Source organism: Sapajus apella, unplaced genomic scaffold (genome assembly GCF_009761245.1).
Source record: "Sapajus apella isolate SASKATOON/1434 unplaced genomic scaffold, GSC_monkey_1.0 scaffold36, whole genome shotgun sequence".
Classification (NCBI taxonomy): Eukaryota; Metazoa; Chordata; class Mammalia; order Primates; family Cebidae; genus Sapajus; species Sapajus apella.
The window spans coordinates 35,668,154-35,692,376 of record NW_022436976.1 but is presented as its reverse complement, the minus strand read 5'-3'; the positions used below and the strand labels follow the sequence as shown (position 1 = coordinate 35,692,376).

The window sequence follows — 24,223 nt, the reverse complement described above, 5'->3', positions numbered from 1 at the left end:
AGGGAGGGAGGAGGGAAGGAAGGAGGGAGAGAGGGAGGGAGGGAGGAAAATTTTTAAGGGAGCTTTAAATATATTTTTAGTACATCCATACACTTTTAGATTTTAGAGTAGTCTTGCTTAATATACTTCAAAGATTTTCCTGGCCACAAGATGTACTGCTCTCTCTCCTCTGACATGTGAACACTTCATCAATAAATATTTGTTTGATTAGTAAATTAATGAATTCTGAGAGCAAGAAATCATATGAAAAGAGTGATTTGGGAAGGAAGGAAAGGTTTTACTTTTGATTATAGTGCTAATCAGCTTTTCTTGTCTAACTCCCAACCTAGTTTCTTAGGTATTGGTTTTTATCTTCCTCCTTGTTCTCTTCTAATAATATTAGCATCAGTCACCACTAGCATCTGTGGAGGGATTACCATGCCAGGAATAGTGCTGAGTGTTCCATGTACATTATCTCATTCAGTCCTTTTTATACCAGTAAGAGCAAAGGCTGCCCTGAACCACCAGGTTCTGTTCTCATCCTTTTGAATCATTAAATAGGGCTGAGATGAAGGTGTGGAGGGGCCAAATGAAGACGCTAGACACTGTATGCTATCAACATGCTTAATGAACAGTTCTCAGCCACCATGGTGTGGTGAGTGGGTAGAGGGCAGGTCAGTGAAGAGTTGGGGTAAGGCCGGATTCTAAACTTTCCTATCAAGAAGTGAAAGAGTGTTAGTCTACACAGAGATGCTCCAAAAATGCTGCAGGTTTGAATGGGAAGGAACAATTTGGGAACTTACAATATGGAGATAATAGATTAGCTTTAGTGTACATAAAATGTTGTATGAGTGCACATTTTTCTGAGGATATAGGGCCAACGCATTCATTAGGTTCTCTAGTAGGCCCATACCAGCCCAAAGTTTAACCCTCCTGCTTGAATGAGTGCTTCTTAAAATCTGCATTTGACATAGAGATGAAAAGTAGAATGTTCGTTACCAGGGGCTGGGGAAAGTAGGAGAATGGGGAGGTATTGTTTAATGGGTATAGACTTTCAGATTTACAATATGACAAGAATTCTGGTGATGGCTGCAAAGCAATGTGAATGTATTTAATACCTCTGAACGGTACACTTTAAAATGATTTAGATGGCAAATTTTATGTTATCTGTATTTTACCACACTTTTACAAATTATAAAAAATCTGCATTTGAAATATATTTGTATATGCCTGGCATATAATCAGTGCTCAATAGATGACTGGTTGCTTACCTGTCCTGCTCTCTTTGTTATCTGTAAAATGGGATGATATTAATACTTTGTTGGCTTGTACTTCACAGTGTTGTTTGAGGGATCCAGTAAGCTAATGGACATGCAACAATTTTCATTCATTCTACAGTCCTTTATCTGGGACCTACCAATTGTTAGGCCTTGTTCTATATTCAGGATATGCTGTAATAAACAAAACAGATGTGATGTCTGTGCTGTGAACCTCAGAGTTCGAGACACGAATTTTTATGAACTGTAAAGTGCTACACTCAGAAAAGCATGGAGGTAAACATGTCTCTATACATCTGTTCAAGTGCATTTTTTTTTCTTTTTTTTTTTTCCTTGAGACAGAGTCTCACTCTATCTCCCAGGTTAGAGTGGAATGGCACAATCTCGGCTCATTGCAGCCTTGATCTCCCAGGCTCAAGCCATCCTCCCACCTCAGCCTCCCAAGTAGCTGGGACCACAGGCAAACTGATCACCATGCCCAGCTAAATTTATTTTTTGCTTTTCATAGAGACAAAGTCTCACTATGTTGCCCAGGCTGGTCTCAAACCCCTGGATTCAAGTGGTCCTCCCACCACAGCCTCCCAAAGTACTGGGATTATAGGCATGAGCCACCATGCCCAGCCTGTTCAAGTGCATTTCTATAATATGGCCACCCCTCACTCCTTGCCCAAAAGGACAAATAAATCCTCATCCAAATGACCATGACTGTCATAAGAATACAAAAAGGAGGTAATCTGTAGACCTGGGCTCCAGTCCCATCTGTGCCTCTAACTAGCAGTGTGACCTTGAGCAAGTCATTTCCCCCTTCTGGTCCGTAGTTTCCTCCACTTTAAAATTATAGGATTGGGCTTCATGGACTCTAATGTTCTCCAGTGTCTGTTGCACAGCCACACTGTGAACTCAAGAAGAGTCCTCTCTTTGTCTTTGTTATTGCTGTATCGCCAGGGCCCAGCACACATCTTGGATCCATCTCTGTTTACCTAACATACCCAGATCTAGCCATAGTGGAAATAAACCCTTTTTAAATGTGCGTATGACCTGACATATCCAGGAAGTAGTGTTACAGGTAACTTGGGTAGACAAAAGGAGCCTGTATTGTGTTGAGAGTGGTGCCAGAAGGGAAGAGAGGGGTGGCTTTTTATTTTCCAGGGGCAGGAGGCTGGCTGTGCCTTCACTCCTCACTTCCCCTCTACAGAGATAAACGACCCTGGTGATGATCCGGCAGCTGCACGTCTGAAGCCTTCCCTCTTGCTTTTGTTGTATATTTTGCAGAAAAGAGTGGTAGGAGGGGTGAGGTTAATGCGTTGAGTGTGAGTAATTAGTCATTCAAACCATCGACATTTACAATGACAGGATTTGAGTGCCTACGTTATTGTGCACTGCTCAAATAGTTTATCCCTGAAATTTCCTGCCTGTATAATGTTTCTTAAAATATATCACAGAAACATAAAAGATTTAATGTAGTGCTTTGTGTAACCATTAGAGTTTGAAGTCAACTGAACCTCTTCAATGCTCTATCCTGGATGCTGACTGTAATTCTGTTCTTAATTGCTATTCAAAAGAGGAAAGGAGGGCAAGTCAGGGGCTTGGAACCTGGTCAGCTGCAAAGTTGGCTGTGAGGCCCATACAGAATGTTTCATTAAAGTACATATGCACACTTGGGTAACTGATATATTTATTTGCAATGAAAATTGTGTGTTAGAAATCAAAGGCGTTAGCCTGAGGAAGCAAGTGTTCTGATTTTGCCCAGCCAGCCTCCGTGCTTACTGGAGGGTGTGTTTTCCACCAGCACATACCTTTTCTACCTGGGTCTGTCCCTCTGTTTCCCAAGTAGAGAGTACAGGTGTCCTCTCTTTCAGATCTAACACTTAACCTTAAAATGCTGTAGTTTCATATTCGTGCATTTAATATCTTTACATCTTGGCAACTTCTCTTACTTTCCAGGTAATATTTAAAAATCCTCTTGGTTCAGTCACATGTCAGATTTGATTCTGATGTTTTACATTTCTTTTTTTTTTTTTTTTTTTGAGACGGAGTTTCGCTCTTGTTACCCAGGTTGGAGTGCAATGGCTCAGTCTGGGCTCACTGTGCAACCTCTGCGTCCTGGGTTCAGGCAATTCTCCTGCCTCAGCCTCCTGAGTAGCTGGGATTACAGGCACGCGCCACCATGCCCAGCTAATTTTTTGTATTTTTAGTAGAGACGGGGTTTCACCATGTTGACCAGGATGGTCTCGATCTCTTGACCTCGTGATCCCCCGCCTCGGCCTCCCAAAGTGCTGGGATTACAGGCGTGAGCCACCGCGCCCGGCCCTGTTTTACATTTCTGATTCTTTTTTTTTTTTAGCCTGTGTTGCATCCTAAGATGTATCAGTAAGACCTGTAAGGGGTCTTATCATAGGATATATAATAACACATTTACAGATGTTTCTCACCTTTCAGACTGTACATTCTTTTTGAGAAAACTCTCTTTGTATGTGTGCATTTGTGTGTTTTCATCAGTTCCTTCTGAATATACAAAAGAATAACTGTGTAGTGTAGGTGCAGAGCAAAGAGAGCTCCATTTACATTGGATGAGAATGACTTGACCTAATTTATAGATGTGGTCAGCTGAAGTAGCTCAGTAGTGAACACTGCATATCACGGCTCCTTTTAGAAGCTTTGGGATCAGCTGGGATTGTCTAATCTACAGATAGGGCTCATCTCCAGGAGTCAACATAAATGAGGAAATCCACCTAGAGTGTAAGGAGAGCCAAAAATCTGAAGGGGGAACTGAAATTACTTTGCTGCAGCCTTGTTGCTTCATAACCTTCCTGCATCAGGTGGACCTCTGAGATGTCCACATGGAGAAGTGCTGGTTTTCACTGTGTGTCTGCAGACAAAAAATGAACTTGACTGTCAGGTGACCTTTAAGAGTTTTAGTCCCACAGAATCTCAGCATGAAATTCTTCCACATACTACATCATTAGCACCAAATAAGCCTCCTTGGTACAGGTATTTTCTAGGTGTTTTTGGGGAAGCTGAAAGAAGTATAACCTGAGAACAGGGAAGGGTTTCTAAAGATTGTGGGCCTGGGGTATTTTTGGTATTAAATCAAAATGTAGTCATTGGACAGCTTTGTGGTTCTGCTAGTCAAGCCTCCTGAATGGATAAATTCTGATTTTCATGTTCGTTATTGAGTTGGCAGTGCTTCTTATGTTTGTTGCCTGGACACCTGACTCGGTGAAGCAGTGAAACAACACAGCAAAGGCAGGTACTGCAAAGACCCAGAAGGCCCTACAGCTTGGCAGAGCTAAAACCTGCTTCCTAGCCAGGAGTTGTGCTGATGCTCTATAATGCCATCTCCTTTAGCATGCCTCCTCCCTGGGGACCATGTCCTTGATTTTTTTTTTCCTGGACCCTTTCCTAGAGGGCAAAACAGCTGAATAGGCTTTACTGGGTACAACTTCCATGAGTTCTGAGGGGAGCTTGATTTAAGAGTCTTCTCAGAAACTTTTTACTTTCTCCTTGCTGTCTGGACCAGCCTTCTAGAATCCTAAAGTTGACCTGAAGCCAAGAAGAAAGTTCTGATGATGGGAGAAGTGGAGCCATTTAAATTACTTACATGATGGTAAAGAATCTTAGATGCTCCCTATCTTTCTCAGTCTGTTTTATTTCCTTGGCTCTTCTTGAGACTTCATGTTTTCCTTTTTGTTTCATTTATCATTTGTGACCATCAGAAGATGAAAGAATTAGAGTAACACCTATGTGGGGCATGATGAGGAATAATAGTTATGATGCCTCTGAGCCCTTTGTATTTTAGACATTTAATGTACACGATCTCTTATCCTGAAGATAACCCTTCATGGCAAGCTTTTATTCCAGTTTTGCAGAAGAGGAAACTGAGGCTTAGAGTATTGAAGTAACCTGCCTCAGATCCCACAACTAATAAGTGATAGAACTAGGATTTTAAATAAGCTGTTGTCTTGACTCAAACTCTCATTACTTTTTTACTATACCACTCTGCTTCAGATAGAAAATAAAAACAAAAACAACAAATGGTCTCCGAACATTGATGGGGATGTGGAACAATTAGAACTTTCATACTCTGCTGGTGGGAATACAAATGGAAACAGCCACTTTGAAATACTACTGGTAGTATCTACTGAAGCTAAACATACATACACCCGATGACACCAAAAATAGAATCCTAGGACTATCCCCAATAGAAATCTGTACATTTATGTACCAAAATACAGGTACATAATGCTCATAGGAGTATTATCTATAATTGCTCAAAATTAGAAACAACCAAATGTTCATCAACAGATAAATAAAATGTAGTATTTCCACACAATGGAAATTGCTATAGCAGAGGGAAGAACAATGAATTGTTACATGTAACAGAGCAGATGACACTCCATACCTGTGTGAAAAGGCACAAAAGAGTATGTGTTATATGATTCATGTATATAAAGGTTAAAAAATAGGTAAAACAAATCTGTGGACTAGAATTCAAAATAGTGGTTAACTTTGAGGGGTGAAGTAAATGACGGGTGAGAACCTCAGAAAGGCTTTTGGGGTGTCAGTCATGTTCTGTATTATGATCTGAAAGGTATAAAATGTGTTCACTTTGTAAACATTCTTTGTATTGTACCCTTAAGTCTTATACACTTTATTACACATATAGTATAGTAAATGAAAATACCCCCCAAATCCTCTGAGCAGGCAAATGGTAATAATAATGGAAGCTCCTAGTTATCGGATGTCTTTTATGCCTTGATATCCTCCTCTATAAGATGTAGAGATTATAATATTGCCTTCTTGTGAGGAGACAGTGAGAGAAGTCACATTGGATGATTGGCAGAGTGACTAATAAAATATCAGTGATTGCGGTTAAGTGTCCACCACTGTTCTGGTTCTTTACATAAGTCATATCATTGGATTGGTTCTTATCACTTTGCAAGGCAGGTGGCATTGTTCCCATTTTTCAAATAAGGAAAATGGAGGCTCCTAGGGTTTAAGTCCCTTGCCCAAGGTCACACGGCTAGTAAGTGGCAGAGCATGATTTCATTTCCAAGGAGTTGATGACCAATTTCTGAGGTGACAGAAGCCATTTTATGATGGACAAATAGGGGATGATGATAAGACAAAATGGAAAGTTGGGAATTATGGGCTGTATCTGGAGCCAGGAAACCCGGGTGCAGGCCTAGACTTGGACCCCATTTTTCTCTAACAGAGAAATCCCTGGACATCTCTGGCCTTCATCTTGAATGTGAGAGTGTTGAGCTAGATTTTGTTTCTTTAAGTGCCTTCCAGCTCTGCAATTTTGCAAATCTCCATGTTTGTCATCTGATACAGGGCATCTTCATGACATGACTTCATGAGCTTAAACTCATTTTTCATGTAAAACCCTATTTTAGCATCTTCTCAGAACTTTCCCTGAATCTTCCTATCCTGTAAACAGGAGTAATTGCTTCTGTATTGCATGGTCATTGCCCTACACCAACTATTTACCTGTCTGTGTCCTCTATAGACTGTAAGCTTCTTGATGATAGAGATTCATTCATTTCTTTATTCTTGTGCATGCTGCCTGGAACATTCACAGCAGGCAGAATTCTTTGTTTATTAAAATATTTAAATCAAGAGACAAAGTCCTTTTTTTTTTTTTCGAGACAGAGTCTCACCCTGTCACCCAAGCTGGAGCACAGTGGCGCGATCTCGGCTCACTGCAACTTCCGCCTCCCGGGTTCAAGCGATTCTCCTGCCTCAGCCTCCTGAGTAGCTGAGATTACAGGCGCGCCACCACGCCCAGCTGAGTCTTGTATTTTTAGTAGAGACGGGATTTCACCATGTTGGTCAGGCCGGTCTCAAACTCCTGACCTCGTGATCCGCCCGCCTCGGCCTCCCACAGTGCTGGTGTTACAGGCATGAGCCACTGCGCCCAGTCCGAGAAAGTCCTTGTTGAGTAATGTGTGAGTGGACAGCCTCAGGTAGTGCTAGACCTAAGGTGGAGGCCTAGAGAAAACTTTGCCTCCATGTTTTTTGTTCTGTTAGCGGCCTGGGAGAAACAATAACAGAACGGCTAGATTAAAAAAAAAAAAAAAAAAAAAGACATTAGATGACTTTGCAACTCCCCAGTATGTACCTATAAAATCTAAAGTTTGATCAGGGATTAAGCATCAGTGAAAATCTAAACCTTTCCCATATGGAACAACCCCACTTAATTTAATGTCATTTTACTTTATGAGATAGTTAATAAACAGGTAATGTATTTGATCTTGTGAGTGTAGCCCTCTATATTTAGCTTTTTCAGCTTTAATGGAACTGTAATTTTAATCATGATTATTACTTTACATTTTAATTATAATTTGGTGTGGCTTAAGTATACATTTCTGAGAGTGATTGTGTAATGAAAACAGGAATTAGCTTTTCATTAACAAAATAATGGGAGAGTTCCTACTGCATTCTAGTCTGTGTTCAAAATCTATGGGCTGGCCTAAAAATAGAAAGGGGAGTTTAACATTTTGGTTAAAAACATGCTTCTAAATTGGCTGTGTTCACAACCCAGTCTCTTGCTCCATCTTGCTTTATCTTCTTTTTCTTTTTTTAAAAAATAAACTTTTAAAAGAGACTTTGTGTCTGAGATTTCAAAAGGCTTTTTCAATTGTTTTTATTTTTATTTAGATAATTAGCACCATGGAGCCTCAGGTGTCAAATGGTCCGACATCCAATACAAGCAATGGACCCTCCAACAACAACAGAAACTGTCCTTCTCCCATGCAAACAGGGGCAACCACAGATGACAGCAAAACCAACCTCATCGTCAACTATTTACCCCAGAATATGACCCAAGAAGAATTCAGGAGTCTCTTCGGGAGCATTGGTGAAATAGAATCCTGCAAACTTGTGAGAGACAAAATTACAGGTATGCTCTTCTTCCATATCGTAGGCATGGGATTTGAAGCTACGTTGTTCCATTAGATGTGCAGATCTTAGCAGAAATGCACGTGTGATGATGCACCTGAGTATATCATGTACCCTGCATGCAAGATGGCATGGATACACAGTCATAAACTCACACCACATACACCACATCAGACCTGATTGTAGATTGGTAGTACTTGGAAGCAGATGACAATTTTGGCACATCTTTATCCTCATGTGAAATGATCCTTTGATTCTGTCCCCTTTTATTCTTAATCCGCCATCCCTTCCCGTTGTTCTTTAGTTTCCAGTCCCACACACTGCCCTTCCTATATTCTACACTAGTTTTTGTTCATGTATTCTCTCAATATTTGGTTCATGTGTGTCCAATGTTCTTCCATGTGCCTGAAACAAGTGTTTCAAAGGGGGCCACTGTGGATGTGTGGATGGTTGACACAACTGCCCTTGTCCTTGGGGAGAAACAGGCCCTAAGGATAGCAGATTATTCTGGAATACAACTACCCTACAGTAGGAGAGGGATGCTTAATGAAGATCTGCATTTGAGGTATTTTGTTCTATTTCATCTGTTTGTTTTGAAGATACTCTTTGAGAAGTGAGGGAATTTTTACTTGAAAGTGAAACAACACTGTATACGACTTCAATACATGAAATTTGTAGGTTCTGATTTTCTCCTAATTGACAACTGTTCATTGAGAACCAAATGTTTGCCACACACTTACACTATAATTCCTTGGTGGAATGTTTCCCTGTAATCTTATTGGCAGTGAGAATATTTTCTTAGAAATATATTAGGCTACATAATGATGGCAGTGAAGCTGCTACTCTCTGGTACTCCACTCCTGAAATCGTTCATATTCAACTTTGAATACTTGTCAGTTTTGAGTATTGACTTTTGTTTCCCTTTTTCTAGGTAGTTTAATTACTTAGCAATTGTCCTATCGTTTTTGTAAACAGGAAACTGTATTATTAAAATAGGGCGATACATCATCTTGATTTTAAATCAGAGAATACATTCTGTATGTGTGAGTGTAAATGTATACATTCTTCTGTTCTCATAATTTACATGTAAATTTGTTCCCCTTATAAATTAATTAGTTTGCAAAATCATAAAACTTAAATACTAGTGCTACTTTCAAAAATATAAGTCACATAACACTCTAGGCGCAATTTTCTTATTTGAAAATTGGAAGATAATGCTTGTCTCAAAGGGCTTATTGTGAGGATTAAATGAGAGGCTGGATACACTGCATCTGGCACAATGTCTATTGCATAGTGGTCCCTCAGTAAATAAATCTATTATTATAAGTACAGCTAGTATGCTTCAAGGAAAGTGGCCAGAACAGAAAAATTATATCTATCAAGTTCTCCAAACAGGGCCAGCTTTTGATGATCTTATACCAGAACACTGGAACATCTATCTTTTAAGAGAATTTCCCATACTTTCAGAAAGCCAATATTTAGATTCCTGAATAATCTTTCTATAATAGGATGATAATTCAAACCAAATTAAAACCAGTTAAGCATATGATTCTTCCTCCTACTCCTATACAGCAAATGTATTTTTGGTGTAGCCTTACCTTCAAAATACAGACTCTGCCAGCTATATTAGTGAATATTATTAATCACCTTTTCAGAATTCCTTCAGAACTGTAGAGATTTTTGAGAAGTACTGATTCATGGTGTTGTTCCTTGTTTTCTAAAGACACATGTTTAAACAAGCAGATTCCTTTACTGAAAGAATGCTAATTTGGTAGTTCACCGAGTGGATTTGAATAGGAGTGACAGCTTCGAAGACAGCCTTTAATTTGGTATACAAAACCAAAATTGTCAACTTTGGTTTGTTTATCACCCTCTCCAGCACAAGCAGAGACATACAGTAGCATCTGAGCTTAAAGAAGCAGCTTATGGGTTGAAAGCAGGAATACAGTTCAGGCATAAATTTATAATTATGCATTCTTCTTAAATTCAGGCCCCCCCAAAATTTTATTTGTAGAGACCTTATGGAAATGAGGCAGGGAAATATAGAGAGACCAGAGATATTTGCCCTCATTTGGTAGCAGAGTTTAATAAAAGTAAAACTTGTGGTTGTAAAGAGTGCTTATTAAATTCTTCATTTACACTACCTAATTAATTCTAGCATTTTAAATTAACAGTGAAACTAGTCCCTGCTGTACCATTCCATAGATGCAGCATATTTCCTCCATCCACCCGTTGTTCAGGTTTAATTGGCTATGCTAAAAGTCAGAGAAGGAGGGAGAGATAGGGCTGTGGGGAGACGGGGAAAGAGTGGGAATCGCTCTAGCGGAGGACCTTCCCGAGGCCAACATTTGGAGTTAGGTCACAACGCAGACTGGGAGAGGTGAGGTATATCACACCAGGCAAGTGGAGAGGCTGCAGCTGGTGGTTCAGAAGTCAGGGTAAATGACATCATGGGTATTTTTGTTGCCCTGATTTTTAACATCCCAGTCCCCCCTTTTCCTCCAACACCTCCTACAGATCTCAATGCATCTCGATCCTGTGAAGTTTACAAGGAGTTCTAAATATCCAGTGGGAGGATTGGGGGGTGGGAGGTGGCAAAGAGATAAGAATTCAAGATTAAGATTTTCCAGCCCCAACCACTCCCTAAGAGAATGCAATGGATTCCCTTAGAAGGTTCTGGCGTCTGTAATGTTAAAATCTCTTGAGAGAGAGAGAGGAAGAGATTCTGTTGATAGCCTTACCAGCAGGCTGGATTCACCCCTGGCTGTGAATTGTCAATAAATTCTCTGTTTGAGAACAGATAGAAGAAATTCGGGCGTGGACTTAAGTGTTACATTGTATAAACGTCACTATTTATCAAGTACTCCCTCTGCGCTGGATACTTGCTAAGCGGCAGACACACCCTATTTCATGTAACATGGAGGACAGCCTCCATTTTCTTAGATGAGGAAACTAAAGCTTAGTGATTTCCCCGGGCAGCAGAGTTATTAGCAGGTGGTGGAGCTGGGAGTCACCCCTAGTTTCCAAAAGCATGGTTTTATTTAGAAGCATGTACAGCGTAAAGACCTTGCCTAACCCCCACTTAATAACCCAATGTAACATTGTGTTCTTCTGAGCAGAGGTTGCTGGGCACCCTCTGGAGAATCTATCTAATGCACCATGGCTTTAAACAAAACTCATGTGTATAAAGGGAGGCACAGATAACAATATTTATCATCCTCTGGGGATATAACTCAGCCTTTGTTTTCCTTCAGAGTGGAACCAAATTTACTGAAAATGCCGGTTTACATCTCTGTTACTTATCTTCTCAGAGATATTAGATTTTGCTTTTTCCAATTGGGAAAGGCTACTTATCAGGATAATCCAGGTACCAGGGAGAAGAAAGGCATTTCCTGAGTTGCTTTTGTGTGCAGCCGTGACACGTGATGACATTGGACGCTAAGTCTTTAGCTTTTCTTCTTCATTAACCTGCAGACTCTGCTGCTGGGGAAAAAAAGGAAATGGCATGTGACCCACAAGGTCACCTGCAACCTAGAAACTCAGGCAAAGAACACCAAATACCTGGTAGAAATTGTATTATTCCCATGGACTCCAAGGAGTTGATTTAGTTTCTAATTTTTTTGTTTTGTTACCATTTTGGCTTTGGTTTGTAAACATTGAGATTACCTTACTGAATCCAACTTCCTATATGATCAGTATTTTAGGGGAGAAAACATACGGCTTGACCAAGGCAGGGTTAGGTGGCTCAGGATATGTTTTGGAACCAGCATAGCTGAATTATTATTTCTTTGCCTTTTTTTGCATTTTTATAAGTGTTTATCTTGTTACCACCCCAAAATAAATAAGGAAAGAAAACAAATAATAAAATAAAAAACAAAAATCTCTAGAAAGAAATTAGGCCAGGCGCGGTGACCCATGCCTATAATCCCAGCTCTTTGGGAGGCCGAGGCAGGTAGATCACCTGAGGTCAGGAATTTGAGACCATCCTGGCCCACATGGTGAAACCCTGTCTCTATTAAAAATACAAAAATTAACTGGGTGTGGCAGTGTGCACCTGTAATCCCAGCTACTGGAAAGCTAAGCCAGGAACATTGCTTGAACCCGGGAGGTGGAGGTTACAGTGAGCTGAGATCATGCCATTGTATTCCAGCCTGGTCGACAAGCGTGAAACTCCATCTCAAAAACAAAAAAAGAAATCAGTGTAAGACAACAAACAGTTTTGACCTGCCTATTTATATTGTGTGATTATTTACATCACAGTGATTAAAAAAAAAAAGAATTATATTTTTACTTTATGTCACTCTCTGTGTATCCATGCAGTGTACTTTTTAAGAGTAGTTTTCTATTCATTTCAGATGAGTGTGAGCTCTGAAGGGGAGTTTTTGAGGGCAGGACAGACCAAACTGAACATTATTGATAACAAAACTGAATCTATTAAGAGACAAGTATGTGGAACATGCTATTAATATGTAAGTGCTATGGACGGTTGGAAGAGGTGAGGTTGGTGTTAACTGGAGCTGTTGGGGAAAGGTTAAAAGATAGGGTTACGATTTAGGTAGAGGAAAGAAAGGCAAAGAAATAGAGCTAAAATTTTAGTCAAAGAACAAAAGCATTTTTTTTTTTAATTTCTCTGTGCTTTGGACAAAAGAAGTAGAGCTGGAACGTGTCTCTTTGGAAGCAGTGGTCTAATATGAAGCAGCATTACCAAATGAAGTTAAGCATACCAAAAAATTCAGTCAGTTAGAGTTGTACCCCAATGACAAAGACATTTCCTAAACACCACTTTAAATCCATGCCTTCATTTCTTCCTTTATAATACATGTCTTTGGTTTAATAATTATTATTTTGTGAAAAAAGAATAAGGCCAAAAAAATAACCTTCACTGCTGTGGACAAGAGGATGGATATTTTGCTGCTGCCTTTGTATCTGAATTTACATCTCTAATTAAATGAACCAGCTCAGTTTTGATGCAGCAACATTGGGCAACTTGTGTTCTTTCTCGAATTTCTGAAACTGTTAACATCCTGTATGTGTCTCTCTCGGTAGGTGAGATGTGGGACATGGACCACAGCAGTGGCGACAGTATCTATTAGAGCATCTAGGCCAGGAGTCATGACAGAGCACAGTCTATTGAGTTGAAAAGGAGAGGAGAGTGAGGGTTCTTGATTATTGTAATGTACCTTATATACTTTCATGTACTGGACTTAAAGGAACAGTATGAGAATTTGGTTGAATTTTACTTCTGAGATAATAAACAATAAAAGACTCTGAAAAATCCTAATATACAAAAATTCCTTGAACTCACTCCCAAAATGTGAATTTAGCCCCAAGGTGAGTTTATTGGCATAATTTCTTACAACATACAGCAGACATATAAGAGTAATTGCAGCAGCTTCTATATTTTTTTGTGCCTTAATGTGTGTACTGGGCACAATAATAATGCTTTAAATATAGTAGCTCATTTAAATAATAAATCAAGCTAGCTTGGAGAATCAGAATGGCCAATGGTTTTGAGTACTTAGTATGTGCTAAGCATTGTGCTGACATCAGCAGACAGTGTCACGTAATCCTCAAGATGGCCATTTTATAGATGCAGAAACTTGAAATTAGGAGCAGTTGAATTACTTGCCAACATGACTTAGCTTCCAAGTTAAGGGAGCTGATATCTGAACCCAGCACTGTTTGACTAATTATGAATAATCTAATTTATACTTTATCTCTGGCAGTTTCCCCCCAAATGCTAAGCTGACTCCTCCCCTTTACAAACCAACTCAGCTTATATACCTGGAGAATAAAATTTTTTAGTACAAGGAAAACATAATTAGAGCTCAGAATCTTTTGTTTTGGAAAATAGCACACTGTGCATTAAAAAGATAATTTTTTTGTATTAAACAGGTCACTGCTTACCTAAACAAAGAAGACTAGACTTGGAGTGGTTTTTTCACTTCTGATATTCTCCTTTCATGAAATACTCTTAACCTTTTCTTTATTGTGCAAGAACTGTATTGAAATGGATGCTGCCTACAATTTAAGCATAATAAAAACCCAGCCTAATTTAGGCATATCCAAGAAAATCCCAAGATATTGATTAACTAAATGAACTTTTCTACATGCACATCAGAGGCAGAGTCATTAGTGATGGGAAGAGTATAGCAAATGGTAGCATTTATCAGCATATTTTGCTGCTGATTTGGAAAATGTGCTTAGTATAATGTGATGTGTCTCCTGAATTCAGAGGAAAATCAGGCAGATTTGCATCTGTCATTTTATTTATTACCTCCCTGCAGTCATACATATTCTACAAAGAAGAATAAAAGAGTTTTGATTTGTTGACATGGGAAGGGGGGTTGGTTATTGTTGGAGGTGAATGGAAAATTTTTAGGTATGGAGAAGATTTGGCAGCCTAATGGGGTTACAAAACAGGAGATTTGAAGTCTGCCTTATTAGGGGGAACTTGAAGAAAGTCAGAACGTGAAGTGCAAACAGTAAACCGTGTAATCATTGTGCTTCTTACACACTCATCAAGGGGAATCAGAGACTTTCCATCCTTTCTAATTAGGGCAGGTTGGCAGTTGAGTGGAGCTGTGAGGTTTAGGGTTTGTGCAGGTACATTATGCATCTTTCGACATAATTTCTTCCCAGGATGGCAGTAGTCAGGATTACAGACCAGGTATGGTTTCCTTTTGCCTCCTGACTGTGTTCCCCTTCATCTTACCTTCCAAATCAGACAGTTCTGCCCTGCTTCCGAACTCAGATAACCGTAGGAAAGTGTTCTCACATCCCAGGAGAGATGTCTCAAAGGATTTTTACCTAGGATGTGAATCAGGCCTGGGTATTTTAAGAATTTTCTATTTCTGTACTTTAGCTGACTGTTTGGTTCGTAAGACCAATTCCCTGTTCACGCAGCCTTCTCTTCTTCCCCCAACACACACACACACACCCCCACACACTCACTCACTCACCCCTCCCTTCTCTGTAAAATGGCCTGGTTGATTGAGACTAGGAACTAAGAAGGAAGGTAATGTCAAACTGAAATTTCCACACATTATCTAAAAATGTAATTCATCAGCTTCAGGGTAGGAGGAAAGTGCTTTCTGAAATGTGTTAATGGGAAATTCATTTTCTTCGTGTCTTCTGTGAGGTGTAGTAGTGGTGATTTCTTTTTTCAATCTACCCTCTCACCCCCATTTCACATCTCCCTTGCTGCTCTTAACTGATAAAAATTCTGTATCTCTGTTTATTCCTCTTAAGAACTAAAGATCTTTAAGTTGCCTTTTCGTTTTTTCTACAGTCCCAAAATTGAGCTTTGATAAGAGAAGATATTTCCAGTTTGGAGAGAAGATAAAATTCAGATAGAGATCATATATTTGTATAAGGTTTTTACATTTGTAAAACATTTTCAGTCAGCCAACAGTATTTATTTAGTGTTTACTCTCTCAGACCAAATAAATGTTATTCCCTTTCCTTCCGTTCTCTGAAATTCTGTGTCACAGTCTGTGAGGAGGCCAAAAAGGATAAGATATAGTTTGTGCCCATGTGTTGCTGCAGGGTAAATGAGTCAGAGAAACCAGAACAAATGACAGCCCTCCATGAAAGCCTGGAAGGGACTGGGAGCCTGCCACTTACTACGCATATTACTACACATCTACCTTTGCTGTTTTGTGGGTAGGGGCAAGGGGAGAATGGGGGTTATTTTGTTTTGCTCTTCACCAAGGCCCAATCTTACCCTTCCTTGGTCCTGGCTATTAATGTCATTGGAAAGATAGTGAAAAAGGATTCATAAAGACAGAATGAAGTCGGAGGTTTGATGGAATGCCTGCTATGTGTCAGCTACAGTGCTAGGCATATTACAGATGTTATCTCATTGAAGCTTTTCATCAGTGTTGCATGATAAGTGGTTTTATTCCCACTTTGCAGATGCGGAAGCCAAGACCCAGAATTAGTCAGCTGGTGAGTGGGGTTAGGTTGTCTGACTGCAAAGTTTATGGTAAGGTTTCTGTTACCTTACCACTCTCTCTGTGCTGAACGAAGACAACATCAGTTATGGGCATTCAAAGGAGAAAAAGATGACAATGGACTGAAGGTCTCAAAGCAAGCGTCAAAGAAAAGCGAGCTTTCAGTGTGGCCCTGTATTTGGCAGAAATTAGATTGTAGGAGACCAGTCCATGCAGAAGAGGCAGCTGAACCAAGCTTCCGAGATGTTGTTATGGAGTGAATGTTTATGTCCCCTCAAAATTCTTATGTTGAAATTCTAACCCTCAATGTAATTGTGTTTGGAGTTAGGGCCTCTGCGGAAGTAATTAAGGTTAAATGAGGCCATAATGGTAGAGCCCTGATCTAATAGGATTAATGCTCTTATAGGAAGAGGAGGAGAGACTGAAGTTTTCTCCATACACATGCAACAAGCAGGAAGGCAGCTATCTGCAAGCCAGAAAAAGCCTTCACCAGAACCCAACCATGCTAGCACCCTGATCTTGGATTTCCAGACTCCACAACTGTGGGAAAATAAATTTCTGTTATTTAAGCCACCCAGTCTGTAGCATTTTCTTATGGCAGCCCAAGCTGCCTAATACAGACATCTTCAAGAGATAGTGAATAGAACAGGCAGGGCTATTCCATCAGGTAAGTGAGGATACCACCTTTGTGACATGAAATAGCTGAAGCTCAGAGACGTTAAGTAATTAGTCCAAGGTCACAGCTAATAAGTGGTGGAGCTGAGATTTGAACCCAAGTCTGTTTCTGAGGTCTGTGTTCCTTCTACTTTGCTGATAACTAACTCTATCCAACACAGAAGGAAGTTGACCCCTTTTAGACTTCCCATGGCATCTGTGATCTGAGAATCATTGTTTCTCTCTCTAAGGTGACGTACCCATTTGCTCAGTTACTTGCTTTCCACCTACTTCAAGTTCTTGCAGATTTCTAAGTTTAGTTTTCTGCATGTCCCTTATTTTGTAGTTGAATGTCTAGTGAGATGCAAGTCCTCATAAACACAAAGTGGATAGAGGTAGCTAGGGTAATAACTCTAATTCCTATGGCTGCTGATGGAATTTCTCATCACAAACATCTTGAATCAGATTAAATAATTTTATTGGTGGTATAAACATAAAATATATACTTAGCAATTCCTGATATTTGCTTTTTGTGTTTGTTTTCAGAGGATTTTATTTTATTCAGAAGTATTTATTCAGTACTTCCTTTGCCTTGTTGAAGTATCCAATATAGGCAATATCTACACTCACTTTACAGATAAGGCCGTTGTAGCCCAAAGATAAGTCAAGAGCACTTGGCTTCTTATTTTTCTGGCTCTTTCTTCCTCTCTTCTTTTCCTTGCCAGGTTTGTTGTCGTTGTATTGTGTGTGTGTGTGTGTGTGTGTGTGTGTGTGTCTGTGGTTTTGTTTTGTTTTGTTTTGTGTCCTGGTTCCTCTTTCTGCTTTTTTGTTTTTTTACATGTTACTTTGATCCAGAAAGGATTTATGTTGGCTTGTTAGATAATATGGAAAAAACTAAAATCGAAATAACCATCAATTTTTTTAAAACAGGGTAAAAGGAAATGGATATAGAATGGTAAAAAGAGACCAGAGGAAGATTAGTAAATTAAATGGGGCTAAATGACTCAAACGGATCACCTAGTTTTAGTTTTCTTTACATCAAAGAAAAATGAGTTGTGACAGCTTTGGTTCCTTTCTCAAGTGGTTACCGGAATCCCAACCCCACACCCTTTACCACCACCAGCTCTGTAGCCCTTTCTCTGGATAAACAGTCCTCTGATTGTGGAGATAGTTGCCCACTATAATGCTGGATTGGATAGAAAGCCTGAAATCACATACATGGACTTTTCCTCATCTTTCTTGCCTAGGTCACTTTGGATGTATTGACTTGCTTTTTATGGCTAGGACCAGCAGTAACACAGAGAAACTGCCTGAGTGAAGTTCTTGTTTTTATTAACATAAGGTATAAACAATGTGTCCTATGGTGGAGGTGTTGTGAAGCAGGCCTTCCTTGCCTTCTGCCCTGAACTGAGGCATTACTGAGGTGTTACTGCCTTCTGAGTCACTTCAATCTTTCCTCTCCCTTCAGACCCCAAGGATGGACATGCAGGAACTTCAATTTTCAGCTTCCGTCTTTCTGGTGAAGGTTTCTGCAGTGATTTCTGGCTAGTTCCTAATTGCCCAGAGCCCTGAGCTGGACAACAAACAGGAAACTCTAATGTCACTCTCATTTCCTGGCCCTGACTGTGGAAACCTCAGCCACCTTTGCTCTTCCCACTACCCCTCACCAGTCAATGGACACAGACTACCCTCTTAAGTACAAAAGAGAGAGAGCACTACCCAAGAGCTCCATACACCCCAGCACACAGACACATCCCACAAACACTTTTCTGGGTGCACCCATGTGTGCACTAACACACACACCCCAAACACTTACTGGTCAGAAATATCAAACACAGTGCATCGAACTAACCAGAATCAAGACAGACTTCACTGAAAGTCCTGCCTTATCTTCCCCACCCCCATACTTGATAGATGTATTTGTAACCTTATGTAAGTCATGTTATCCCTTTGGAGCTCCATTTCCTAAATATACAGTAGAGAAGATAAATCTTAACCCTACTTTCTTTGGATGGTACATGTGAATTCAAACCAGGTGACACATGTGAAGGCACTTTGTAAATGAAAGCAACCTATAAATAGGTTGCTCCTATCTCATAACTCCTAACCACTTCTCACCAAGGTTTTAGCCCTGGGCCAACAGATGGATAAAGGGAGAAGAGAGGGAAGGTGGATGACTGTTCCTGATTCAATCCCAGGTTATGTAATTCCAAATAGGAAGCAGGAGATAGCATCTGGGAAGGCAGGAGGATAGAATGGGAACTTATATTTATTAAGCACTCACTAGATGCCAGCTACTAGATGTTGCCCTATATTTATCTCATTTAATCCTGACCAAATCTCCAGTAGGTAGATACTAGTGACCCCCTTATTTATACAAGGAAACCAGGGCTCATGGAGTTTAACGTGACTGGCCTAAGGTCACACAGCAAGCAAGTAGCCAAGCCAGCCGCATACCCATGTCTGTCTGCCAGTTGGGACGAGATCTTCACAGAGATGGTTTCCCACATTCTTGCTGTTTCATCCTGAGTCACGAATGCGGCTGTAGGATGTATTCCAGTAAGCCTCAGGAATAGCCGCAGTAATAATGAACATCAATTTCGGTGGTTCTGGAAGATTGTAAATGAAAGCCTTTAGTTCAATAAGATGCTCCGCCATTTACTGTGGGATTATATCCTGATACATCATCATACATTGAAAATATCATAAGTTGAAATGCATTTAACACTCTGGTAAACCCATTGTAAAGTCAAGAAACCATCATAAATCCAAGTATCATGAGTCGGGGTCAGTCTTTATTTGAATATGTCAGGATAATTTCTGAGATTGTTTTTGAAGAGGCCACTTTTATGAGTGGCAACATGATAAAATGGAAGGATCCACCAAGTTCTTATTATTGTGCTAGCTGTTGGACTTTTGGTGGATCAAGCCATTCTGTGCCTCAGGTTGTTGTGCATAAAATGGAGCTAATACTGACTTTTCGCACCTTTCTGTGTGTTGTGAGATCAGATGACTTGCTAACATGCTGGTAAATTCAGGATATTACTCTGGTCACCTATAAGATATGGCATTGTAAGCAGGGGATTTCTGAGGGTAAAACAAACACTAAAGCCCCTGTGATAAGCTATCTTTCCTTCCTAGTCTGCCTTCCAGATGTTTTGTTCAGTATCTACGTACATCTCAACAAAAGCTGATTAACTCTCTCAGTCATCAGTGTCTAACTGTTATTAATGCTCAAGCTGATCAAATTACAATGCCACAGATCCTACTTATGCTGTTAATATTAGATTTTGGATTCCGGTCTATAATGAATGATTTTTCCTCCATGCATTGGAAAAATTGGTTAGCAGAGTTCATAAGAAAGTTTAATTAGCAGGCTGTTTGTGAAAATAGCGGCTGTGAGTCATCATTCAGAATGAACTAACAATTCTCAGGCTTGAATTTGTTCTTCTGTTCCTTGAGGAGCCACATAGGATCCTTGTGTTTGGGAAGCTGGTGTCCACATGTTGCCCATTTGAATGGCACCATGTAATAAACTAATTACCAAAACATCGGATTTTAAAAACCAGAGAGGAAGAGGAAGTATAGGGTGTTTGCATATATGGGTATGTGTATCTGTGTCTGCTAAGGGAATATTTCGGGCCTAAGCAATCCAGCACTGTGCTAGACAGGAGAGCCTAGTGATTAAGAGCTAGACTGCCTATATCTACTTCTCAGCCTTACCATTTACTAGCTGTGTAACAGGCAAATTCTTAACCTCTCTGGGCCTCAGGTTTTTCATTTATAAAATAGGGATATTGGTAGGATTATTTTGAACATTAATTTATGTAAACTACTCAGAACGATACCTGGCATATAGTAATATAATTCTTTGAGATGTAGGTATTACTAGTCCCATTTTATAGATGAGGAAACAGACTCAGGAAGGTTAACTAACTTATCCAAGATCACACAGCTTCTAAGTGGCAAAGTTGAACCAATGTTTGACTCCAAAACCTCTATTTTTATTTACTATGCTGTACTGGCTTCCAAGGTCATATGCCTGGTCATTAAATGTAGGTATTGTGTGTCTATGTGTGTCTTCGTGTGTATATGTGTGTACCTATGAGACTGTGCTCCTGCTTGAATATCCATATAGTCATACACAATTGTTTTGTGTTTTTTTCTGTGGGTTTTTGGTTCTTCTATTGAAAATCTGGGAGCTCACTACTTGCTGACTACTCACACAGTGAGCTAGAACCAGACTTGTACCAACATGAAAATGTATCTTCAGGTGTCTGACTCCCCTTTCCATTATGCATCTCTGTCCTGTGTCTAGTTTATCCCAGAAGCAGGACTGTATGATGTCATCTGAGAAGCCAAATCATGGACTGTTACAGTGAAAAGAGACCTTAGAAGTATTCTGTGGCGGCTGGGTGTGATGGTTCATGCCTGTAATCCCAACACTTTGGGAGGCTGAGGTGAATGGATCATAAGGTCAGGAGTTCAAACCAACCTGGCCAAGATGGTGAAACCCTGTCTCAACTAAAAATACAAAAAAAAAAAAAAAAAAAAAATAGCCAAGCATGGTGGCGGGCTCCTGTAATCCCAGCTACTTGGGAGGCTGAGGCAGAGAATTGCTTGAACCCGGCAGGCAGAGGTTGCAGTGAGCCGAGACCGCGCCACTGCACTTGATCCTGGGCAACAGAGTGAGACTCCATCTCAAAAAAAAAAAAAAAAGTACTCCGTGGCTTGGTCTTATTTTTGACTGGCCCTGTTGTTATCTCAGGAACTATAGTTCAACTTTGGGGACCAGATCACCCACCTTAGGTAAAAATCTTGAGACAGTCCTGTTTCAAAGGTTAATATTCATTTGAGAATCCCATCTAAAAGTCTTTCCCAAAGGTGCTTAATTGACCAAATGAGTTTGAAAAACTGAAGTGAACCAGGTTTAAAAGGGGTTTCTTGGCTGGGTATGCTGGCTCACACCTGTAATCCCAGCAATTTTGGAGGCTGAGGCAGGCGGATCACTTGAAGTCAAGAGTTCAAGACCAGCCTGGCCAACATGGTGAAACCCTGTCTCCACTAAAAATACAAAAATTAGCCGGGCATGGTGGTGGGCGCCTGTAATCCCAGCTACTTGGGAGACTGAAGCATGAGAATCACTTGAACCTGGGAGGCGGAGGTTGCAGTGAGCCGAGATCACACCACTGCACTCCAACCTAGGTGACAGAGTGAGATTCCGTCACCCCCCAAAAAAGTGGGATGCTCTTTTTATCATTACTTCTCTGAACGTGTGCTAACATGACCTTAAAAGGAATGGTATAATGTGGAGCATTATCCAAGGAACCTTTTTCCCTACGGCATTTTGTATACTATCCTTTCTAAGCAGGGAGAGAAGAAATGAGCTCCTTGGAGGATAAATTTGAGGGTAGGGGACAAGGAGGCAGTTTGGGACAGTTCCTATCTGATGACCTCATTTCTTTCATTAAGAAAGAGGGGAGATCCTCTATTGCCCTGGGGTGGGCAAGTAAAAGCCTTGGTGTCCTGGGAGAGTCTCACCTACTCCCAGGAGGAACAGAAAATGATTCCATATGGATCCAAACTCTAGCGTCAGCACAGTCTCATCTCACACTAGGCATTTTTTTTGAAAATTATTGAGTACTGAGCACATTCTGGCTATGATTCAAACCTTGGGTTTATTTGGTGTCCTGACTGTCTTAGTGACATTTCATTTTCCATTGCCTGGAAGAGCTGAGCCATTAGAAGGTGTTCGCATTTTGCAATCTCACAGGTATTCCGGGGCACTCCTTCATTTTCACATCTGCCAGGTACTTGACTCCATGTAATGAAGCTGGTCATTCTTGCTTGCATTCTTCCATTCTCCAGGAATCCCCAGCTTTTTAGAAAACCAAAGATGACTTTTCCCTCATTTTCTACCTAAAGACCTATTCCTGCATGAGTTGTTCTTGGGTTTTTATGTCTTTATTTTGCCTTATTTCCCACCTGCAAGTTAAAAAGCGATGAAAAGGGAAAACATACTTTTGTTTCTTATTTTTTTTCTTCTTCATGGATCTGGGAACTTCTTTCTTTTTAAACATTTGTTGAAATCAAACTAAGATGTTAAAGCATGGTGGTGAGCTTCATGGTACTTTATTATCAGCAAACTCCTTGATGATAAGGACAGAGGTGTTCATTTCTGCATTTCACACAGGTATTAGTGGTAAATCCAAGGCCAGGGAGCCCCTAAGCATTATTTCAGAAAGGAGACACTGACAAAGGTATTCAGACAAAGTCCTTCGGCTAACATTTGACATCTGGACTTATCTCTGTATGGACAAGTTGTTTATCTCATCTCCTTGAGTGAGAGCCATGAATGTCTTTTACTTTGAATAAGGCAGTTTTAATGGATTTATATTCAGTTAATGTTTATGAAGTATTACTCTGTGCCAGCCCCACTCATATAACTTATCTCTTTAGATCTAAATCCCAACATGATATCAGGAGCTTCTACATGCCCTTTGTAAGAATGGTGTCTGGTGGGAGTTTTAGAAGCCATTGTCTTAGTGTTAAATATAGCAGTTCCTTTCACACACAGACGTTTCACCCACAGAAAGTCTCATTTTGCCCAAAGGCTAATTACAGTGTATGTAATTAGTATTAACCTGATAATTTTTTTCTACCTCTACCTCCTTTGTTGCTAAACCCTCGTGGTTAACATCAGCTGCATTGCTGGAATTACCTGTTGGTTTTCATCCACTTTGGGTGGAACGTCTTGTCTATCTGACATCCAGATCTTTGTTTCATGAGAGTAAGCCAACCAAGACTTAAGAATTCTGGTTCATTTTTCTGGCTAGCTGGGAGTTTGCCAAAAGCCTCCTCTTTTTTTTCAACTCTTGTTAAAAATATTTTTAAACGTGTGACTATTCTTTCCTGTCTTATAAGAATATTCTGAACATAATTTAATTTAATGTTGCTTCAATTAAGAATCTTTCATTGCCCCAGGGTCATCAGTCTGAATACTCCTTTTTGTATGATAAATGCTGAAGGTGAGATAGTTGTCACGAGGCTTCTATTGTCCTAGTGCACTACTTAGAAAATCTTTTCCTTTTCAGTTTTTTTTTTTAACCTAGTACTTGATACCACCTTTGTATCTTACAGATTTCCTTTCTTTTGTAAACAAACAGAAGAAAAATCTGGTTCAGATTAGTTCAGGTTTTTGTTTATTGAGGTTTATTTTTAAAATGTATATTTGCAGACCTGTCATTTGGAACAATTTATTTTACACAACAAACCAAAAAGGCGGAGGGTGGTGGGGGGGGGGGGGGGGGGGAGAGAAAAAAAACGCCTTTGAGAAACAGTTGGTTGGCCTTTCTTTGTTTTTTGAGGCAGAGTCTCCCTCTGTCACCTAACCTGGAGTGTAATGGTAGCATCGTGGCTCCCTGCAACCCCGACCTCCCAGTTCCAAGCAATCCT

General features: G+C 40.1%; 1 protein-coding gene across 7 annotated transcripts in view; it reads left to right on the top strand.

Annotated features, from left to right (window-relative positions):
• The window catches only part of ELAVL4 (ELAV like RNA binding protein 4), a 99,295-nt gene that overhangs the window by 33,396 nt on the left and 41,676 nt on the right, over window positions 1–24,223 (top strand). For all 7 annotated transcript variants that reach the window (XM_032297076.1, XM_032297075.1, XM_032297081.1 and 4 more), the window contains one exon: window positions 7,920–8,160. In XM_032297076.1, the coding sequence (XP_032152967.1) occupies window positions 7,920–8,160 (241 nt within the window). The remainder of the gene's footprint in view (window positions 1–7,919; window positions 8,161–24,223) is intronic.